General features: G+C 37.2%; 1 protein-coding gene across 1 annotated transcript; it reads left to right on the top strand.

Moving 5' to 3' along the window:
* Positions 1-4,660: 4,660 nt before the first annotated feature.
* AKIRIN2 (akirin 2) lies at positions 4,661-23,428 on the top strand. The gene is made up of 5 exons (XM_011282467.4): positions 4,661-5,027; positions 20,000-20,143; positions 21,695-21,844; positions 22,752-22,823; positions 23,074-23,428. The coding sequence occupies exons 1-5, from the start codon at positions 4,793-4,795 to the stop codon at positions 23,082-23,084; spliced, it is 612 nt and encodes a 203-aa protein (XP_011280769.1). The 5' UTR covers positions 4,661-4,792; the 3' UTR covers positions 23,085-23,428.
* Positions 23,429-24,515: the final 1,087 nt, after the last annotated feature.

Below are 24,515 nucleotides of genomic sequence, written 5' to 3'. Positions count from 1 at the left end.
ATCTTCAATTCCCTTTTCCCTCTTCTACTTGATTCTTCTAATTGGTTTGGGCTGGGAAATAAGATCCCAAACATGATTGACTTTTCTATAAAGTAAGAGTAAATGGTTCCTGAGTAAGGATAGAGGTAATTGACTGTACCTACTTGAGAAAAGCATGCAAATTTTAAAATAATGACTTCATAAAAACTTATTTTGATTGCCCAAAGACTATGCTGTGGTTTCTTTGAAAGTCCCTCAGGATGAGTGAATCATGGCTTATTTCCTGGACTGCGTTGTTCTTCATAGAGCACTCTACAATTAGAAATGAGCCTCTGATGGAGAAGAGGTTAAAGCTAACATAAGAGAATTTGCAGTTGCGTTTTAACCACAGGATTTTGGATGTTGATCCTGAAAATCTCTAGGAAGAGTGAAACAGATACTTATTTGGCTTGAGTGTTTTACAGTTAATCATGCCTTGGAGCTGGGGACTAGTCTAGGTGACCTCTTGAAATCACTGACAGATATATGGTTTTGATTAATCTATGACTATCCAATCAACTCAAAATAATGACCACATCCAAAACAATGAAACCAAAGTAAAATTAGCCATATCATATCTACAATGGAAAATATGTTTTCTAATATGTATTCCAAATACAGTTCTTAGAAGAGGTTCCGGCCAGCCTGCAAAACCTTATGTGGGAGGAATTACAATGTCTATTCTTTACTACTGCACTCATTTACACAATGATTAAACTTTTTTTTTTTTTTTTGCTGTAGGCACTGCCCGTTCTGAATATAGATTCGAAGTGACTCCTAAATTAGAATTGCTATTCCTAAAGCTGAGCATATGATTACTCAAACTCAGCATGTAAAGTCAGCAAACACCTCTCCACACCTTACATATTTGCATTTATCTTTAACAACAGAAAAATTGTTTGAAATGATTTATGGTATAAAAAGGATCTTCAGGCTCAGGATGATGATATTTTATGTCATCCCGCTATGTCTACTTTTACTGGCTTTAGTCAAAGAATGACTCATCAGAATCAGATCCTGGAGAATATTTTGGGAGGTGCTAGAAAAGTCTAATACCAAGCAGAGACCAGCATCTTGGTAAAACACTTTTTCTTCAGAGGCTTCTGAGATTGTACAAACGTGGAAATACTTTCTAGATTGTCACAAAGCTATCCTAAAAATTTCAAGCCTTTGAAATTTGTTATAGGCCTTTTAGTCACAACAAGAGCAATTTTGGTCTCTGTAGGTCACTGGAGCCATTAGCTGTACTATATATTTAGATTCATGTGACCTGATTCAACTTATTAACGTTTTAAATATAGTTTTCTTTTCCTCTTGATCAACAAAATACATATGCACTTCTAAACTATGTTAAGACTTATGGGCTTTCATGTATTGTTTTTGTTTTTAATTTTAGCCTTAAAAAGTTTGTTTTTTTCTTCAACAGCTTTTTTTCTGCCCTGAAGGGGTTGCTATTTTAGTGAATATCTATCTTAAAAGACAAGGATAATGTGGGCTATTGGGAGGACAGGGTGATTAAAAAATGTTTATTTTAGAAACATTCAGTAATGGTGCACCTGGGTGGCTCACTAGGTTAAGGGTCCGACTTCAGCTCAGGTCATGATCTTCTGACCTGAGTTCGAGCCCCACGTTGGGTTCTGTGCTGACAGGTTGCAGCCTGGAGCCTGCTCTGGATTCTGTTGTCTCTCTCTCCACCCCTCTCTGCTCATGCTCCGTTTCTCTCCCTCTCTCTCAAAAAGAAGCAAACATTAAAAAAAAAAAAAAAGAAGCATTCAATAAGTAGCTGTTGAAGTGTGCAAGTTACTATGCTATTGGCAAGGAACTAATACAGTGGTAGGAGAAGCAGGTTCATGAACAGAGAGTTATATTGTAATGTGGTAAGAGTAATGATGAAGAGCTGCAGATGGGTATCTGTCTCTTTGTGAAGCTATAAAACTAATTCAGCCTTTAAATGTTGGGGGGGAGACTTACTATAGGAGTTAATGCCTTGGTTGAGTCTTAAAGAATAAGTAGTCAGGCAAAAAGTACGGAGCAGAGAGCCTGAGCAAAGACACAGGAGTGAGTAGGAAAGACTTCCCCTTGTTCCTCTTAGTTTCTGAACAGGCTCCTTAGTCATTGGTATTAGGGGAGGCTGCCCCAGCCTTTCACGGTTTAATAATAACAGAGAGCCCTTTGCAGATATGCTGTGCAGTGTTGATTTCATGGGCAGCTATTAGTACTAAAATGTCAAGTTTATCAGATATCCCATATTACCTTTCCATAAAACTCTTTCCTTATTTTCCAGGCAGTGTGTAATAATGCAAATGATAACCACAACCCCCCTCTATTATAGCTCTCCCAGGGCTGTCATAACAAAGTACCACAGACTGGATGGCTTAAACAGCAGAAATGTATTATCTCAGTTCAGGAGGCTAGAACTGAGGTCAAGGTATCTGTGGTGTTGGTTCCTTCTCTGGGCTGTGAGAAAGAATCTGTTACATGTCTTTCTCCTAGCTTCTGGTGATTTCCTGGCCATCTTTGGCTTTCCTTGGTTTGCAGATGCATCTTCAGGTTCACATCATGTTGCCTGTTTCCAAATTTCCCCTTTTTATTAGGGTACCTGTTATATTGCATTAAGGGCAAGCCCTACTCCAGTGTGGCCTCATCTTAATTAGTTATATCTGAAATGACCCTCTTTCCAAATAAGGACACACTGGAAGATACCTGGGGTTAAGACTTCAACATATGAATTTTGAAGAGATGTGATTTAACTCCTAACAGTCCCTTTTCAATGTAAGGTCTATAATTTAAGGTAAAATCTTAATTTCAGAAAATATTTACCAGGAATATAAATGCTTTTGCTATTTTCTTCCCATGGCTTAATCTATCCTTTTTCTACTTATTTACATAAAATATGTGTTCTGTTAATTTCATCATATCATAGGTTTTATGTTTCATGGCATTTAGAATTTAGCAAAAATTTACCTATACATTTTCGGCGTCAGAGTTAAGCTGTTGTTTCATTAAATGTGACCTTTTTCAAAAGATATTTCCCAAGCAGTATATCTTAAAATTAGTGCAGCTTAGTTGTTGACACAATGTGATCAGGACGGCTAATCTTTAAGGTGTTGAACAATTCAATAAAACAAGAATATATTAAACTAATGTCAAAATGCTGTTAAGTAATAATAGACAAATGGTACAAAATATCTTTTAGTTACTAAATGACAGTAATAAATAAGCATTGGAAGCCAGTATTTAATAGCCATGATCATTTGATAATATGGCATTTACATAAATAACTTGTTTCCTTTTGGATTGGTGATAGCTTCCCTAGGCAAAAGACTGGTGACAGTTTTTCACATTATGAATGCCCTATTTGATTCTTATTTTAGGTACCTGAATAACAGTACAACTTTTACAAAAAGTTGTTTTCTTTGCTTATGAAATGGGTTCATTATCTACTTCCTAGACATTTCATTAGGTTTTTTGATTTCTTACAGTTCACAAGTTCTAGTACAATATTCAACAGATAATACAGTTTCTGGTATCGCTTGCTTTTTATCCAAAGCGAAACAATTTGGTCTTTCAAATCTACTTATTTACAGGTAAAGCTGGTTTTGCAGAATTTAATAAATGGATATATGCAGATACCTGGGAAGGCAAAGCATCCAGTTCAATCAAGGATCCTGTAATCTGATACCATTACTGTTGTTGTCCCTTGCTGTCCTAAATAGATTCCATAATATTATTTCCTAGCCTCTCATTATGACAGGTTTTGGTTTTGGCACTCTTACTACAGAAATTAATCTGTCTGGAAGCTGGGTTGGCTAAGTTTTCTACTTCCCGTTTGTTAAATCATTGTAGGGATGGTATCAGAACAACTATGTCCTGAACTGTAAAGATCTTTTAAGCCTGTTCCGCGCCAGTTGGCTTTCCTCTCTCCCAGTGTCTCACACAGTCTTTTCTTTTCTTCCTCTTTTGCTTAGTTCCTTTTACACTCAGGCTGCGTAGGGGATTTAAATTCCAACCCGGAACTCGGAATGGCGCGCCTTGACTGACGGGAGTCGTAGTTTTCGTGACTCCTCCGTAATCGCTTTTCACGCCTATTCCCTTCCACAGTGAAAAACTACAACTCCTAGAACGCACCTGCGGGGGTGTCCACCCCCTATGCGCACGCGCCCTGAGGCCGCAGAATTTGAATCGGCGGCGTTGTTATTGACGCCATATTGGGGCCGGCGGCGGGTGGAATAGTCGTACAGTGGAGGGGGAAGCGGCTGGACGTGTTTGCTGGAGCTCCTGCCGCTGCCGCCACCTCCTAATCCCTCCACATCGACTGCCGCTCTCAAGCTTCTGACTTAACTCGGGCGTATTTGTAGTCGCGTTCCAGCCTCATACCTCACCGGGCTGTTATCGACTGCTGAAGGGAGCCGGTCTCAGCGCAGGAGCGCCTCGGGCGCGGCGCAAAGCTCGAACGGACGGCGGGGGCGGCCAGAGCCTCTCCCGGGGGAGCTGCGCCTGAGGAGGCGGAAGAGCCCCCCTGACGCGGCTGTCGTGAGCGGCCGCCGCCGCCCCTCCCGCTCTCGCCCGGGCCGGCCGGGCCACTGCCCCTGCCGCGGAGGCAGCGGCGGTCGCGGCTCTTATCTCCTCACCGGCGCTCCGGCACTCGTCTTTCTGCTCTTGAGCTCGTCGGCTAGGCTCTCCTCGAGTCCCGCTCTCCCCCCTCTTCCCTCGCCCTCCCCTCCCGTCACCCTTCCCCGACCCCACCCGAGCCCGGCCCTCGGCTGCCCCGGCCATGGCGTGTGGAGCCACTCTGAAAAGGACTCTGGATTTCGACCCGCTGCTGAGCCCGGCGTCCCCGAAGCGGAGGCGATGTGCGCCATTGTCGGCGCCCACCTCGGCTGCTGCCTCTCCGTCGTCGGCAGCCGCGACCGCTGCCGCCTCCTTTTCGGCTGCCGCCGCCTCGCCGCAGAAGTATCTCCGAATGGAGCCGTCCCCCTTTGGCGACGTCTCTTCCCGTCTCACCACAGGTGGGACTCGGCTCCGCGGCCGCCGGGGTGGGCGAGAGAACTGGGGTCCCGGGACGCGGAACGCGGCCCCAGGGGTGGGGGTGCCGGACTGGTGCTCGTTCTTAGCAAAGTAGTAGACACCTTTCTTTTAGTTAGGTCCTCCAGCCTCGGCGACACAATAGAAATGGCCTGATGTCAAGGGGGTGGGGGAGTCGGGAGGTGGGGAGGCAAGGCCGTTCCTTGCCGGGTATTGTGGGCAAGAGGAAGATCTTTTCTTTGGGCTGAATGACTGGAATTGAGTGTTTCCGTAGTCTGGAGAGCCCCAGCGGAAATGATCAGAGAGGGCGATATTATTCATAAATTTAGGCGAGAGAGGGTCACATTTCACCCGAATCTCGATGTCTGTCTCCCTGAATCGATTGGTTGCAGCTATTAACTGTGGGACTGGGTGGTTTGAGGCGAGGAGGCAGCCCCTCCTCCAGTTCAGACATGGCTGATTTTAGTACCGAGGGGATGGGGGGGTGGGGATGGATGTCACTGGGGCGAGATCTAGGCCTGTCATTAATCACCCACAAGAACGCCACTTTGGCTGAGTCAAGACCTGTTTCCCTAGCAGGGTCAACAACAAAGAAAATGCTCTTCCCGAGTACTGTAATATGATCGTACTATACGTCTAGATCCTGAGAAACTTGAACTTTTAATGAAAAGCGAATTGTATTGAAAATTGAGGCTGAGGAGTTGCTTCCAGTTGGAGGTGCTTTATTTCTGCTCAGCAAAGTATGGTGGGGGAGAACAGCCTAGGCCTTGAGAATAATAAAATCAACCCAAGATTTCAAGGGACTTGAGTGTTTTTGCTTTTCATCTTGAAACATTTCCTGAAAGTGACTATGGGGAAATGCCTTTTGGCTGCTTTATACTGCATGTGTATACTCAGTTTTTTTTTCTGTACTTTAAAAATCCTTGTGTGCCCCTGGCACAGTCCTAGGATAGGCTTTTGTGGACTGGTGGTGTAATCTGTTTTCTTTGTGTGTATAGCATGCAAAGGTTTCATATTTGAGCTTTTGCTAATAATATCTGCACACAAAGCCTTTTCATAGTTTTAAGTGTTTTGTTCTTGGCTTTTAACAAACTTGTAGGCAGTATATATACCTCTGTATTTGGTAACTTCCATTTTGAATTGTTTTGGTCAAGTCAGGTTTTTCAATACCCTTCCTCAAATGCCTAGGCTGCCATTTTTGCTATTAAATATTTGATCTAACTTAAGGATATACTATTTTAGAGTTGCAGTGAGTTTTCAGAGGCATTCTCGGATAATTTTATTTAGCAGCTATACCTAAATAGTCTTGTATGTAAAGGCATTCATTGATTAGTGTTAGGTTTTGCATTAAAAAAGAAACCATTAGTGTTAAGAATGAGCTTCTGGTGATTAACATTATTTTTAGAGTTTGTCTTTTTAATCAAATGGTATCATTGAAAATTGAAATGATACCTAGGAATCTGTACTTAACAAATAAGGCCACTTAAAAATAGCCTTGGCTAACCAGCCATAAATTTCAGTGGAGCTGGTGAATTAATACAGTGTTAGGTTTGGGAGTTAAACTGTATCTCAGTCCTGCAATAGTTCTGAGCATATGTGGTAAACTGGCCAGAACTATATTTATTTGTCTTCACTTTAAAGGGAACTTACTCAGAAAGAATTGTGATCCTTTACAAATCTGTCATTTCATTGCATTGGTTAATGCAGTTGGTTCCACATTATCTCAAATTTCAATTGAATGGACTATAATAGTAAAATTACTGGATTTAGTGAAATTGTTTAAGCCCGATGATTCAAATACATATTTTCCAAAATATGCCTGTATTCTGTTCTTCCAGGTGTTTTTGACATCTGATCAAACAGATGGCAGTTTGATCACGTCCTGAACTCTTAAAAATCACACCCTAATTGATAATTTTGAGTCTGCTAAAAGTTGATTTAGCCTTTTCAACTTAAAAAAAGGTTGATTTCAGAAAAGCAGTTGAAATTGGTAAAGTGTTATATTGCTAAAATCTACTTTTTTTTACTGTAATTTTGGATGACATTCTGCATGTAACTTAATTTGGCTTTGTTTTTAGATGGCCACCTTTTGCGGGCTCCTGTATGGTTTTTGTAATGTTGTCATAATGGGAGCTGCAGTGTTGTGCAGGTATCAAAGAGTTTTTCAGTTTTCATGTCCCCAAACTTGCAAATAATTTTCCCAAGCACTTAATTTTTGGATTCTTGTTTTAACATTGGTGATTCTCAAACTTTACAAGAGTGAATATCTGTATATCCTTAGCTGAAATAAGTAGCTAGGGTTGGAAATGGAAAGTGACTTATTACCAAGTTGAGAGTGATTGGAACTCTGCGGAAACTTTATTTTCCTTTCATTTCTGTGAGTTCAAATATAATTTAAACAACTTGGAACTAGAGTATTGAAGTGAATTTTTTTAGAGCATGCATATAATTCAGCGTTTTATCATCATTCTTTTCTGGATACTTATATAGTGTGTTTTGATGTGTAGTTGAAATCATGTTGTGGCTTTACTAGTAGTTTCAGGAACTTGAACATCTTGTTTTAAACCCTGGTTTATTTTAGTCACCCCAGGAAGGTGATTCCAAAGTTTGACTTGATGACTATTATTTAAATCTTTATTTTTCAAACTGTTGCAGCTTTAATGCCAGGAAAAAGGAAAAGGCTGGCAAAAAAAAAAAAAAAAAAAAGTTTTACTGGAACACAGCCATGCTTTTTTTTTTTCTTCTTAAAGTATGGTCCATTGCAGGCTACAACGGCAGAGCTAGTATTTGTGAAAGAGATTGTATTTTCCCAAAGCTCAAGTATTTACTGCCTGATCCTTTACAGAAGAAGTGTGTCCACTCCCTGCTCTGTTAGCAGTGGAGTTTATAATGCTTAGGATGTGAAAAAGGGAAAAGTTAATGATAGGGAAGGGGGCTGGGGGTGTCGACTGGGAAAATGAAGACCTCTACTAGTTGCATCAGTACTCTCACCCTGATAAATTAGTTGAAAACAGATTTCAGAGTGTTCTGCATCTTCATTAGTTTTTGAAATATTTTAATATTATCTCTTAGTCAGAGATTGTCACAACATTCCCAAGAACAAAATCATTTTAATAAAACTGAAATATCCTGTACCATTACAAGTGACTATCAGTCAAATCAAACACATTGTGTTTCATAATTGTGTACTGAAATGAATGGTTTGGTGAAGAGATCCTTCTATGGATGTCAACTATTTGGGAATTTGCTAGACACTTTTATTATACACATTGTTTAGGTCTTGTTACCATTGCTCTAGTCTTAGGAATTGAGTTGGATGAAGAGTTAAATTCCTTTGTAAGAATTCATTGTATTTGCTGGAAACTTGCCATTAAAAATGGAAATTGCAGCTTGTGAATGGGGAAGGGTTTACAGGAACTTAGATTGTTCAGTAGACATTGATGCATGCCTACAAACGGAGACACCAGCTGGTTTAAATGAAGTATAAACGGTTCTAGGCAAACAAATGAGATGTCTGTTGCAGGAGGCAGCATTTCACTTCAGATGTCATTTGTATTGAGCCAGAAGTGTTTTTTAATATTTTGTGGTTATTTAGACAGCTGTTAAGTTGCTTCTAGTTTCTCAGTGGATTTGGCAAATAGATGGTTTTTAATGGTCTTTGTACTTCAAATTTTAAACCTGGTATTTTACTTAGGACTGTGTATGCAGCTGCCGTTATTTCATATTTCTATGGATTATGCATTTAAGAATCTTGTTAAGTTTTTGGCCTTTAAAAGCAAGAGCATAGCAGTATTCATTACTGAGCTTTTTTTTCTTTAAATAGAAAAATAAAGCCTAACTTGAACACAGAAACAATAAGGTAAACATGGCTAGGTTGGAGACAGGTTAGCCCTTCTTTAGGTATAGATGCTACCAGTTACCATGATTGGCACAGACACATAATCCGAGAGGTAAAGGAGAATAATAAATTTCTTCAGTTTTTGAATGGCTTTATAGGGAAAAAAAGACACTGTGTATGTACTCAGGTAGATCTTTTCCTGAGTGTTTGATGGACCCAGGTGAGAGAGAGAAAGAGAAAGATAGAGCGTGTGCTGGGGAGGGGCAGACAGAAAGGGAGAGATCATTCCAAGCAGGCTCCATGCTGTCTTGGTGCTGGAACTTCATGAACCATGAGATCATGCCTGAGCCGAAATCAAGAGTCAGGCGCTTAACCGACTGAACTACCCAGGCACCCCGAAAATTACTTCTGTTTTGAAAGGTTGTAAATTAAGAGATTAAGTGGAAGTGCCCTGCATTGCATATTTTTTCTATTTGAAAATAAGCTTTTGATTCTCTTTCCACTTAAAAGAGGAATGCAGAAGAATAACATGGATTAGGTTTGGAGCACCTCTTGGATAGGCGCTCATGAAACTAGATAATGGTGTTGGGGTGTTGGTCTTTTAAGTACGTATAACTAATTAACAAGCAAGTTGTGGTCCCTGCAGTCTTTGCATTAACTCTGTGCGAGTACTGTTGACTCACACATCATTCTCTAAGCACATGTGAAACCACAGTGAATTACTTGCCTTTTGAAAAGACTAAAAAGTGTAAAGGGTGGAATACTTGTTTGCTTAAATGAACCAGTCTGGCCTCTGCAGATGGTGAAGAGGTCTTGAACAAATGAATTTATTAGTTCAAGAGGGTCATCTTTAATTTTATTGCTGAGTGTTGGGATTCTAGAATTCCGCTTACCAATGTTTCTCAGCTTTCTGAACACATCTGGGAAATGTGATCTATCAGCAGCAGTCTTGTAGCAAAGATTGTTAACAGTAATTGCCCCCCCTGGATTTTGAGAGGATACGGTGGGTTATAGTTTGAAAGTAATCCCAAAGGTATTATCTGCCATACCTTCCTTCTTAATGTCTTACCACAAAGTTTTAAGATATTTATCAGATTTATTTGTTGAGTTAATCCAGCCTTGGCATTTCCCAAGGTTCTTAGAGATGCTAAGTTAAAAAAAAAAAGTAATTTCAGTTCTACCCTTCATTCTGTACCAGTTTTTCTTTTTACACTGTTTTATAACAATATAGCCACAATTGTTAAAACATGTTTTGAAAAAAGATTGTGACTCAAACAAATGAGTAGTAATAAATATAGCAATTAGTTTAAGACTGAACAATACTTTTATTGAGGCATTTGAAGTATACTTCTCAGTATTCCCTCATTTTTCTGGACAATGATGATAAACATAGGATTTTATCATTTTCAGAGATCTCATTTGAAGAAACACATTTTTAGAGTTTGTACATTTTTAGGAGAAAATACTTTGTAATACGAAATTTCTGGTCTTTTATTTCTAAAGGAATTAAGTGATTTACATTATAACAAGTTTCTCACCTAATGAAGCTTTATTGAATAGGGAGGGAATCCTTGCAGGTAAATTAAAACTGTATGTCACATTGTCAGTTTTGGTATTTATTTTGGGCCTTTCGATTAAAATTTTGCAGTATGCCAGACTGTGTAATCTTCCTCGTGATGGTAGACTTTTTTTGGGTGGTGGTAGTGGTTTTTAACCTTCCAGCATTAGAAAAACAGCTCATAATCTGCTTATAGTTTGTCTTGGGGGTTATAACTTGCTTTCATCCTCCCTTTAAAAGTTATAAGTCATTAGTTTTTGTTACAGATGTCATAGGTAGATCATCCTGAAATGGACTAGTGCTTTGCAACATTTTGATTGTAGTAAAATTGTCATCTTCCCATTAATACATTTTTGGGGGGTTGACTTAATTTTTAGTTTCTAGGTTCGATTCATGTATCTGGTTTTTCTCAACATTGTTAAAATCTAAATATTTACTCCAGAAGTCACTTGTTCAAGCTTTTATGTACCTCATTTGAGTTCCAGGTACTGTGCTGGTTAGGCAAAGATAAAGAGTCTCTCAAGGGAATAGAGCTACCACTGTGGGTACTTTATTAGCTAGCTAAACTTGAATAAAAACACTGTAATTTTTATACTTTCAGTATTACCATATTTTTAAACTATTTTTTATTTTTTATTTTCGAGAGTGTGCACTTGTGAGTGAGGGGGTGGGAGGGGAGAATCCCAAGCAGGCTTTACACTGTTCAGGCTCTATGCTGTTAGTGCAGAGCCCAACATGGGGCTTGAACTGCAAATCATGAGATCATGACCTGAGCTGAAATCAAGAGTTGGATGCTTAATTGACTGAGTCACCCAGGCACCCCATGTTTTATTTCTTTATACACACACACACACACACACACACACACACACACACATATATTTACATAAATGTATATTGTTGAATTGATCTAGCAATTAAAGAATAGAATGTAGAGTGGAATTTGAAAGATTAGAGAAAGCCAGTTTTTTCGTGCATTATTGTCCTTGAACTTTGCCTTTTAATTGTTATGGAGCATTGCCTTGTTCTGTTACCAAAATGTAATTCTCTGGAAGAAAAACTTCTTAGTTTTAGGTTGCTGTGACAGAACAGAGGAACTTGATGCTAACAACCATCCATGGCTTAAAGTGAAATGGTACATTATCAGAGTGGCACTGTAATCAATCCTTGTATGTATGACAATGCTGACCTACCAATTTAGAATAATTCCTCCCTTATAAAACATCAGTAAAACATTCTGGTCAGATATAGAGGACTGTCCTCTATAGATTAGAGATGTAGAAGTATCCCTTATATAAATATCTAAATGTAATATGGAAGATTTATATGTATTTATATATATTTATATACATTATTTATGTGTATATATTTATTATATATATAATTTGTTATATATAATGTATATAATGTATATATACATATAATGTATTATATACATATAATGTATATAATACATTATTTATGTGTATATATTTATTTTATATATATATATATATATATATATATATATATATATATATATATATATATATATAATTTGTTATAACAACCAGTTTCAGAGCTCTGGGTAGATGAGAATTATACACTGTTTGGTTACTATCTTCCTAACAACACAGTTTGAGGTTTCAGGGCATGATACATAGTAGTAATTCCTCTATTCTGACATCCTATTTAAAAAAAAAAAATTAGCTTTCCTTCTTGTGATTTATTGTAACTTTAGTTACTTGTGGAATATGGGCTAGGTATTGTAGTAATACAGTACTGGGAAGGGCAGCAGATGTTGACCTTAAGCCCTGAGGTCAGGCTTGGCCCTGACTTGTTCCAGCTCTGTGACCTTTCAGAAGACATTGAAGCAAAGCCACATTTTCTTCATCTATAAAATAATGCACACGATTATAGTAATATCTGACTTCCTAGGGTGGGTTGTGAGGATTAGGAGCATTTCCTGTCCCTAAGTGCTGGAGATAGTTACAGTGGAGCAACCTCAAATGGGACTTTATTCACTGTCCAGCAGTCCTGCCATTTCGGTGAATGACCTTGCCTTCAACTTGACAGATAAAATAGAAGCCATCTAATGGCAGTTTCTTCATTTTTCCCAGTACCAACACTACCAGTAGTTGTGCTGTCTTGTTTTCCTTTGAGTATTACCAACGAAGTTTAAATGAGATAATTAAGGCACTTTACACAATGAGGGAAGGATCCACTTCTCCAAAGGAACCTTATCTTCAGGATTATTTTTCTCTTTCAACTGGACCTTTGCTTTGGCTTTAAATATTGTCAAGACTCCCATTATAAAGCAATAAATAAAACATCCTCATTTTCCTCCAGCAGTCATCCAGATTTCTTACTTCAAAACCAAATTCAGAGAGCTTTCAAATAAGTCTGTTTGCTTCTATTTCTTCACTTCTTAGGTGTGTGTTCCTCAAATAGTTCTTGTCAAGTCAACAGTGATTTCCATGGCATATAATCAATCAGTCCTCATCTTATTTGACTCTTCTTACGGCATTTATACTGCTCTGCCACTCACTTCTTTTTGAAACATTTTTTTCCCTTCTGTGATAACACTTCCCTTCTGGCTGTTCTTTTTGTCTTCATCCAGCTATTAAACTTAGGAGTTCTTAGTTCTAGGTTCAGCTGCAGTCCTCTCTAATAGCTCCCTAAGCAGTCAGTCACATGCATAGTCCTGACTTGACTTTTCACTTACAGATGAAGCTCTAATTTAGATCTTTAGTTTAGATCATTCCTCTCAGTTCTGGTGTTGGTGAATTTGGACCTTTTATCATTAGATATTCCCCAAGAAGTCAGGATTTTTGTTGAAGTCTGTTGATTTTTAAATATTCACAGCTACTATACAAAATATAAATGGGATAAACAAAAGATGTCTGTGGACTTCCAGTCACTGTCTTCTGGTATGAAAGGTAGTCTTAATTGCTTTTTAAAACAGTGTGTAATAGAAAAGTAAATGCATTTGTTCACCTTCAGTCCCATAACATGAATTTCATATTTTAAGAATGGTGTTAGGAAAAATGAATCAGTATATGTAAACATTATGTAATGAGTCTAAGTTTAATTTGATTTACAGTCAAGTTTAAATTGGTTTACAGAATATTTTCCTGCCAGGGAAGTGCATGTCTAATATTGAATTGCAGAAGCCATGGAGGTTAGGGTGGCAAAATGAATTTAGATCACCTTAAATATTTTTGTAATTGAAGTAAGTCTGCTGTTACTGCTTTCCTTCTCCTCTCCATTTTCCAGAATGTCCAGTAATAAATAAACTAACCACTTTATTTCTTAACTGCCATAGTAGGGGAGTTATTTCAAGCAGGGGATAGAAACATAAATGCCCACAGTTCAGGCAAGTAATAGAGTGAAGTAAAACTTCATGGGAATTTGTGAATTCCAGCCTTGCTACTGATCTGTAGAATCACCTGGAAACACAAGAGATGTGCAGAATCTCAGGCTCCATCCCTCAGGGTCTACATTTTAACAAACTCCCCAGGTGATACGTGTGTCCATTAAAGTTTTAGAAGCACTTGAGAATTTCTGCCCCAAAAGGTAGCAACCACTCTTAAGGTGAATTTTGCCACATAGTTTAGTTTTCCACTTAACAGTAGCCAGAAATCTGACTTTTAATTAAAGTAATGAACTTTAAATATTGGGCATAAATTCACACTTTTTAAAAAGAAACTATTCAGGGGCGCCTAGGTGGCTCAGTCGATTGAGCATCCAACTCTTGATTTCAGCTCAGGTTGTTGGTCACAGTGTGGTGGAATCCAGCTAAGCCCTGTCAGGTTCCGCCCTGAGCACAGAGCCTGCATAGGATTCTCCCTGTCTCTCTCCCTCCCTCTGACCCTTTCCCTGCTCTCATGTGTGCTCCTTCTCTCTCAACATTTTTAAATTTAAAAAATTTTTAAAATAATAAACTATCTAGGCCAGACATGTTTTGGGCTCAGTTTAGCTTGTGAATCATCAGTTTGCAATCTGTGGTTTCTAGGTAAGCTATTGCTTGATGTGTGTGTGTGTGTGTGTGTGTGTGTGTGTGTGTGTGTGTATGTGTGTGTGGTGGGTGCTTTAATAAATTGTTGTAGGAGATGGATTTGTTCTTCAGCTTGATCGTTGTGCCCTAGAGTCCTCCTCAAGGAGTCCACTCTAGATCTTACCTTGTTTTCATGTCTGTAGTTAACTGAAATAGAAGCTGACCTTTTTGCCATGGCATTAAATGTTTTTGTAGCATGTGTTTTGGATTTTGGATGGTTCAGCTTCCCCTTTCTCTTTCCTATTTACTGCTTTTTTTTTGGTTTTCCTAGATTATAAACTGGGAAGATACTTGTAAAGAGCTAACCAACAACAACATAGTTATATCCTTTAGAGTCTAGTGTAATATAAGAGAAGTATGAAACTTATTGGATATCAGGGAGGAACCACCTGCTGATTGAGCGTTGTTGGACTCCTTGCATTAATGACTCCCATTGTGCAGTTAATTTGTAAAATTTATACTTAGACCTGAAGGGTTTTAACAAGTTGAGTCACTTCAAATAAGTAATCATTGGCTATTACAGTACCAGTGAAATAACATAATTTGATTTGTAGTGATTATGCCTTTTCTTCCTCTTGTAGGATATAAATGAATGCCTCTTGTACAGTAAAATATTATATATATTATAAACTTAGAATCTTAGCCAGTTGCTTTTAAAGTACTGTAGATAATACCCTAATGTTTGTATAATTGTGTGCAGCTATATTATGCTTATTAGGATTCATGTTAATCGAAATAGAAGTTAAAACTCCAGATATAATTTAACAATCTTGTGTTAAAATTTGGTTCCGTGTCCCTTTGACGTAGTAATTTTAAAGTGAATTAAAAATGGCATCAACTCATTCTTTTCAGTTAGATAGCTCTTGTCTGAGTAAGAACATTGTGCTTAAGATTCCTTCAAGGAGAACGTAAGAACTGTTTTAGTTTCTGGGCAAATATCCTGGGAAAGTAATTTATTTATTAAAATGGACCTCCATTACAACTCTTAATTGTGTATGTTTTAATTTATAAAGGAGATGGCAATGTCTAGTATGTAGTTGAGTGCTCTAGATTTGGTTTGTTATTTTATTTGGAAACAGTTCCTTATTTTTAGGTCTTATCAGCTACTGCAGGTTTTCTGTACTTAATTTGTGTTCCTGCCTAAAACTAACAAGCTTTCAAGATTTGTTTTATTTTTTTTTATTAACATTTATTTATTTTTGAGACAGAGAGAGGCAGAGCATGAACGGGGGAGGGGCAGAGAGAGAGGGAGACACAGAATCAGAAGCAGGCTCCAGGCTCTGAGCCATCAGCCCAGAGCCCGACGCGGGGCTCGAACTCACGGACCGCGAGATCGTGACCTGAGCTGAAGTCGGACGCTTAACCGACTGAGCCACCCAGGCGCCCCAAGATTTGTTTTATTTTTAATCCCATTATTTATCTGTCTAGATGAAATTTCACTTTATTTTTTCAAAGATACTCCAAAGAGAAACTGGCATGAAGGTGGTACAAAAAATGTCTTACACACCTAAACCTAAAACTTAATGAGACCTGTTAATGTTTGATTTAGTAATTACGTCAGTAGGAAAATGGCAAGTCTATGCAGGTCTGGAGCAAAAGTTTCACATGTCACAGATCTTTAGACATCTTATGGACTATACTCTAGAAAGACATTTGTAGTTGCTTCTAATTCTATGTTCCTCCCTTTGCTCTCAGTTCCATCTTGCTGCTGTTTCTCTTATCCTTGTTAACTTATTTTTTAATCCCTACAACCACTTTCTTCTGTTTATATTGTTGACTGTATTGTGTCCAGGCTTTCTTAAGTAATCAGTGGCAACTAAGAGTAATAAAACAGTTTGGGAGCAGGCTTAATGTTGCCACAAGCCAGGCTTTTTCTTTTTAACATTTATCCAGTTCTCTGTTTTCTTTTTTTTTTAATATTCCTTTGGAATATTAATCATTGATAATCTCCCACCTGTTAAGGAGGAGAATTTTACTGGCAATTTTAATGTCATTTACTAGATATGGGAATGAAAATGCCATTAATCACAGAATTTGCTAATACTTTGACTTTCACTTATACATAGCGCAGTGGAAGCCTTAGTATTTTGTGGTAAAAGAGTAATGTAGTTTTTAGCATTTTTGAAAAGGGATATAACCATTTTGTGGTGTAGTTTGTTATGAAGATAAGTGTATTTTGCTCTAGGTGATTTGCTGCAAATTCAATCGATGCTTCCATAAGCCAGATATGAAGCCTGCATTAAAACTGGAATGTTCAACTGATAATGTTAGAAGTTTCATTTCACTTTTTCTTATGTACCATAAATTGTGTTGGCAACATGATGTTAGATGTTACATGAACTTGGGATAAAATGGCACTTGCCAGTTTGATTAGAGATGGCTAGATTTAAGTAGTTTAAGTAGACCTAGGAACTTTATTGATGTGTGGAAGACCTTTATCCAACTGGTGTGGAAGCAACTTCAGTCGGCCAGGTACCTAGGTTGAGCTTAGAATGTGTTGTGGAAATTGAATCTGGGTAAATTTCTTGAGTTAACAGCTTTAAAACTGTATGCCTATCCGAACTGAGGTAAATGAGTTTGAGGCTTACAGTTAGCTGAGATCTTGGTCAAGTTAAATTGGCCATAACATTTAACACTGCCATAACATTGTTGATTACATGTTACCAGTATTAGAGCCTTTATGAGCACAGTGAGGCTTAGATGACACAGTTGCATCATATTCAACATAAAGAAAAGCACTGTAGGCTTTTTTTCTTCAGTTCTTTAACTGCCAGTATCAAGTGTTGGCAAAGGAACACCCTCATACATTGCTGGTGGGAGTGTAAGATGGTATTGTGGAAAATGGTTTGGCAGCTTCTTACAAAGTAAAGCCATGCACTTATCATATAATCAGGCCATCCTGTTCCTCTTCTAGGTTATTTATCCATGAGAAATGAAAATTTTTACACCTGTAGCCTTGTACTTGAATATTTATAATAGCCTTTGTCATAATAGCCCCAAATTGGAAGCAATCTAAATATCCATTAAAAGGAGACTGGATAAGGTGTGTGTGTACAGATACACACCATGGAGTACTAATTAATAAAAAGGGCTTAATTATTTATGAATCTCAAAAGCATTCTGCTGACTGAGAGAAGTCAGACACAAAAATCTACACTTTCTATGATTCCATTTATATGAAATTTTCAAAACGGCAAAAAAATTTCAAATAGTGAAAGTAGATGAATATTGTGGTAATGAAGGTGAAGGTGGTGAACAGGAGCATGAGAGAACTTTTTGGAGTGATAAAGTTCTTCATTATGATTGTGGTGGTTCCAAGACCTGTTTGTTTCATTTGCATATGTTAGAAGTCATCAAAGTGTACATTTAAATTGGTGAATTCATTTTGTAAATTATACCTTAAAATTCTTTAGCTTGTTCTGTTTCTTAAGTATTAGATGGTATGGAGGTTTACAAAGCTAAATTTTAAGAAGTTTTACTGTATCGTAATCCCAGGCTAGATCTATATAGCCTATGATTTGAGATTATCAAATGAACAAATTTGAGTTTGTTACTATTATTTTGATACATCTTAGTTGTGCTCTGATTTTGTGAAGAAGCAAAAGGAAGACTATGATCTTGAGAACAGTTGTGATAATCAAAAAATAAGTCACACAAAAGATGTTGTGGACAAGTTACTCTTGTAACTTGTACATTTGAAATCTTTGGTTGTGAATAAACTTTAGGATGCTTTAAATGGCACTTTTTATCAGAATGGTGGTGCTTTGATCAGAAAGTGATAAATGAGGGAGGCTCGATGTCCATCAGAGACCAAAACATCATTACTTTGAACACTTTTTAGAATATTGCTACTAAAGAGTTCTGTTATTAAAAAAAATAATAATAAAGCTATCTGTTTGTCCTGGTTGGTATAGGAAGTTGCAGTAGTTTTGTTGGACCCCTCTATGAATCTTAGGAAACCCATTTCTATCAAGGTGCTTATTAACTGTTTAGTAGATAGCCATTTTATTTCACACTGGTAAATTCATTTTTAAATTACACACTATTTCAAATAAATGGAAAAGGGCTGAAAATGACCATGTTTAATATAGACAAATGTTAAGATTCTGAAAAATGTTACAGATAAAGTACCTCTTAATACAGCCGTCCTAAAGTTAAATCATTCCAATGTGTGATTCTATACTTAAGCTGCACATTCATGTATATGTAACAGATTTGTTTACACCACAAAATTTACATAAATGGAATCTTCTTCACTGGATATGTCTTTCTGCAGCTTTTTTTTCCCCGTTAAAATAATGAAAGTGGCAGAATCTAAAATGCTTAAGGAGAAAAAATAAAATAAGCGACTGATTAATGTCCGCTCAGGGTCTTCTCTCTCAAAAGCCCTAAAAGTTCTTACTAGAGAAACAACATAACGCCAGGAAAGAGGAGAATTAAATACATACCTGAGAAAACCACCAGTATTAATTTTTTTTAAAAAGATTGTTCTCATGTAAATCTTTAGCCTTCAATCAACTTTTCAGTTCATTTTTAAATTAACACATCATTGTAGACTTGATTGCTAAAGTTACATTCTGATATATTTATAAATCATTTTAATGCCTAATTGCCATCTTTTGTTTAATTTTGTTTTGGATTGGGATTAACCAATTTAGGGTGTGGCTTTTCACATGGATAATCTATCTAGGAGCTATGATGATTGTGAGAAAGTGTTTTGAGGGAAATGGAAACCTCAGGGAAATATTTTCTAGAGAGGCTATTTTGAATTAGAAATCTTTATAAAATGAACCATACTGGCATAAAGGATAAGCTTGATAGGATTTTACCCCTGTTTGGATTGTGGTTGAAGATAATGGTACACTGGTATGGTGGTTTACTATTGAGTACCTGTTCTGTACCAATCACATTACATGGGCTTTTACCCCCAACACTTTTTGCTGTTAATGTTATAATATTCTTAGGTTCTGTTGAGCTTAATATTAATGGCCATGACCATTTATGATTTTTTTTTTTTTTTTAGTTTTCTCCTTCATTCTATCATTTTGTCAATTCTCACTGGGGTGTGCTTGTATATACATAGTGCTCCCCACTTCTAATTATTTATGGTCTTGGAAAAGCCTGCTTAATATTAATAGTTCTATTGTGATGAATAAGGTGGCCTTTGAATTTGGGATTTTTAAGAGTCTGAGTAAACTAAAGTGAACTAAAAGTTCATAAGATGCCCTTATCTTTACATTGAATGAAAAACTTTTAAGTTATCTTTTGATAATTGGTGCTCAGAAGAAATCATATTGTAGAATAGCTAAATTCCAGGTGGTGTGTATGTGCTGTTTCTGAACAAGTTGCCCCTATTAATGCTTAAATGAATTCCTCCAGAACATCAGTCTTCTGGATATTACTTGAAGAGAATATTTTCAGTAGATTGGTTGTACCAAGTAATTGGTGAAAACCCAAGCGTTTTTGTTTTTTTTTGTTTTTTTTTTAACTTCATGGTTTTTATCTGGTCATTTTTCTTCTCTAGAACAAATTCTGTACAACATAAAACAAGAGTATAAACGCATGCAGAAGAGAAGACATTTAGAAACTAGTTTTCAACAGACAGATCCATGTTGTACTTCAGAGGCACAACCACATGCATTTCTCCTCAGTGGACCAGCTTCACCAGGTAATAATAAACTTAAAGTGAAAGGAAATGTTATTTAGTATGGTGACTCAAGCTTGTCTTTTCTCGCCTTTGATTTAAAAAAAGAAATTTATACAAGTAATGTGTGATCTCTTAAAACATGGTACAAAGTAAGTACTTGCTCCCTGGATTCCCACTACCCAGAGACAACCATCTTGATATAATATCCCCTAAGTGGACTTTCCCATAAGTGATGTGATTTGTAGCCTTTGTTAAGAAAAAATAAATAAATAACATACCATGTATCTCTCTGTTAAGTATAGATGTACCTTGGCCACAGTTTAATACTCTGCCGTTTTATGGATTTCCCATAATTTAACCATTAATGAAGATAATTAGACTGAATTTGGTATTATAGTACTTAAAAAATTTCCATGTACATATACCCTATCAGGGTAGATTCCCAAAGGTGGAAAGTGGCTCTTAATGTTTAGTAAAGTTCTCAGCAAAATAGTTTTTCTTGTGATGGTAGTTGCCTTCCTTCTCTTCCCTACCAGCAGGGATAAGAAAACCTGGCAGAATAAAAGAAAACATTCAGGGGCTCCGTAGGTAGTGCATTCAACCCCTGACCTCAGGGTTGTAAGTTCAAGCCCCATGGGCTTGGGGGATAGTTTCCTTTAAAAAAAAAAAAAAAAAAATCAAAGTCTATAAAATAGTCAAATAAAAATAGATTAGGAAACAAAATTGTTCAAAACTAAATTCCACAGTGCTCCTGCCAGTTGGGTGTGGAGTGCCAGTGTGTGAGTGAAATGTTGTAAGGGGAGGTTAAGGTTAGAGACTAGACTTAAATCAGCAGGAACCAAGTTCATCATCATTCATTTAGTCAATTTACCTAGAAGATCAATTAAGTGGCAGCCTCAACTAAAAACTAGGAATTTGAAAGTAAAGATAGCCCTTCATGGTTACAGATTAAAGCTGGCATACTTTAATCTTGTGATAGACACAGCTCTAACAATCACAGCTCTAACGAGGATAATTAGTTAACTGGTCCCAACCATGCAGTTTACAGAAAAGCAAGTGAAACGAGGAATTGGGAGTACTAGAGACAGACATACAGAGCAGGACAAACAACTGATAGGAAATCTGTGTATTTGAGGGTGTATAAAATACTTGCAGCACTTTAATGCCTAGATGGGTAGTAGTCAAAGCCTGTGTTTTCAACGTTTATTTATTTTTGGGACAGAGAGAGACAGAGCATGAACGGGGGAGGGGCAGAGAGAGAGGGAGACACAGAATCGGAAACAGGCTCCAGGCTCTGAGCCATCAGCCCAGAGCCTGACGCGGGGCTCGAACTCACGGACCGTGAGATCGTGACCTGGCTGAAGTCGGATGCTTAACCGACTGCGCCACCCAGGCGCCCCCAAAGCCTGTGTTTTAAATAGAAGTATTTTCCAGGAATCAGTGAAGTTCCGATAAGAATTAAAAATCTTTTCATATACCAAATAATTTAAGATTTGAGTGCTATTTTCAATACTTGCAGCAGTCTCTTCACGATGGCTCTAAATCATGTGCTTTTGTTCATGTTATACATAGGGACTTCATCTGCAACGTCCTCACCATTAAAAAAAGAACAGCCCTTATTCACTCTACGGCAGGTTGGGATGATCTGTGAACGTTTGTTGAAAGAACGTGAAGAGAAAGTTCGAGAAGAGTATGAAGAAATATTGAACACAAAACTTGCAGGTATGCAATGAGCTTACTTTAGATCTCCCAGAAACTCAACTGTAAGAAATGTATTATTTCCCATGTATCCTTCACGTCAATTAGCTTACCCTGTGTATCCACTGGTTACAGTATTTTCTAAGAACCAGAGAATTTCAGTTCAGGAAAGGAAGTGAACCTTCCTGTAGCTCATGGCCTTCCTTAGTGACCTCAAGAAATAGTATTAAGTTAGCCATGTAGATCAGCAGTAGTATCAATGGGAACTAGATTTTTTTGGTTTTCCTGTGCTGAAAACTTGATTTCGGCTGTTTACCTGACTTTGGTTTTGGATTTTTAGACTACATCTTTCATGATAACTTTTCCACTATTGTGTATGGTAACTTAATCAGGATTTCCCTGATTTTTTTTAAGCCACAGATTTTGCTAGGTGTTGATAGTATAAGCTTTTTAATTTTGAAGTTGTTAAATCAAGGTGCTAATATAGGCAAGAAAATTTGCTTAGTTATGTGACATCTTTTTCTGTGACATCTGATTAGGTTACAGGTGGATGCTTTGGAATATATTTTGTTAAGCTTCTGTTTTCCTGTTTCCCCTCATTGCAGTGAACTGCCATTCAAAGATCACTTACTAAACTTTCAGAGCAGAGCAAGATCTTTTTATTTCAAGCCCTTTATTTTTAATAGGTTAAGAAATAAGCTTCCCAGCCTATACATAAAAGTCACTTAATTTGGACTGAAATGTAGGTTTCCTGACCAAACTCTGTATTCTTTCCATTTGATAACATTATTATTATTATTACTGAAGTCATGTGTCTGATTCAAAGGGCCAACTTAGAATTGTTTCACTATACATACTGGATTTTTCAGTTTATCTGGCTCTAATAATACATCTTGCAAGTCGTGTAATTTATATGTATCTTTATTTATAGAACAATATGATGCATTTGTGAAGTTTACGCATGATCAGATAATGCGACGATATGGAGAACAGCCTGCTAGTTGTAAGTATTTCATCTTTGAACTAAAAACAAGATAATTTCTTAAGACATTTATTACAATTCTCTACATTCTCAAGAAGAGAATGTTAACAAAATCATGGAGCAAAAAAGGCTGGAGGAAATAGGCAAAACTTTATTAAGGCTTACTTTTTGGTTATTTAAATACCTAGGACGATGTTGGGGATGAAGATCTGGAATGTCTTTGAATTTTGACCTGGACTTTGCACTAATTTTCCTTTTCCTCCCCTTTTAGATGTTTCATGAATCACGTTTTCTGCATTTGTGGGCTGCCTTGTTCCTTGTTGAGTTGTTGCAAGAGGTCCTAATTATGACATGCAGCAATGCCAATACCCCCCTGTGAATACAGGTTATTTCAAGCTTTCGTCAGTGGCAACCACTCTTAGGCAGCAACTGGTTTCGGATATTTCCCTGATGTCAGTACCATCTGGATGTGGACCTTTGCTACCTGTATTAATGCCAGTGGCCTCATTTGCTGTATCATTACAATTTGGCTTCTTATATTAATATGTTTGAAAAGGATTAAAGCTGGTATTCTAAGAACATGCCCTTCACTGGTTGTGTAAATAAAACTGTAGAATGACACTTCAGATGAAGTTAGTGTGATTTTAATTGTGCACTACAACCAAGCTGTAACCAGTTATTAATAATCTAGAATGTAATCCCAGGACATTATTATTGAAGGAGGGAGGGCATTTCTGTATTCCAGGACTTCTTGGGGTTTCAGAATGGATTTTTCTTTTCTTAAGTTTTCTTTCTTCTTTTTTTTTTTTTTTTTTTAATTTGGTAGTTTTTATTTATTCTATCAATCGTTTTAACAAATGTTTATTGCTGCATTTTTTTCCCCAGTGTGTCGTCGTTTTACTGCCCTTGTAGTACTGGAATTTAGTTGGAAGAATAAAACATTTACTTCTAACCTGCTTTAATGTACAGATGGGTAGTACTTGAATAAAGCCAGTGTTTTAAATGTAAGCATTTTTCAGGAATCAATGAAATTAATTTTCCAATAAGATTTAAAAATCTTTTCATACACCAAATAATCTCAGATTTGAGTGCTATTTTCAAAAACTGAGTTCTGATTCCAAGTTGCTTATAACTGACTGCATGCTAGAATGTTATATAATCAGTTTTAACAGCTGTAGAATTTTTACCTCCAAGATAAGAGTAGAATCCAAGTTTTTTTTTTTTAAAGGATGATAGATGAAAACATGATTCATCACATTTAACTCCCTTTCCAAACATAGCTTTGCTGTAATGAAGTGAGCAAAAAATGCTCAGTGATTTCTTTTGTTGAATTCTTTTAGCATATTTCCACTAATTAAACCAATCATAAATGTACTGGGGCATATATATTTATAATTGACCTAATTAGTCAAAGAGAAGTTTTTTTTTTTTTTTCCCTTTTTAATTTTGGTGATTATAACTCGTCAATTTTTTGTTTAAACAAGGCCAGGGCTTAAGGGCTTTCACAAGATCCTCAGATAATTCATATGCCCGTTAAATGGTTGAGAAGCATTGGTATAGCACAGGGTGGCCATAAATTATCCACCTAATTTATGGCCACCTAGTTTTAATAGCTACCTAGTTTTAATAGCTACCTAGTTTTAATGACCTAATGAGATTGTCAAACTCAGCACTACTGACAATTTGGGCCAGATCACTCTGTTGTGGGAGTCA

The sequence above is a fragment of the Felis catus genome, chromosome B2 (genome assembly GCF_018350175.1).
Source record: "Felis catus isolate Fca126 chromosome B2, F.catus_Fca126_mat1.0, whole genome shotgun sequence".
Taxonomy (NCBI): Eukaryota; Metazoa; Chordata; class Mammalia; order Carnivora; family Felidae; genus Felis; species Felis catus.
This window is presented reverse-complemented; position numbering and strand designations above follow the sequence as displayed.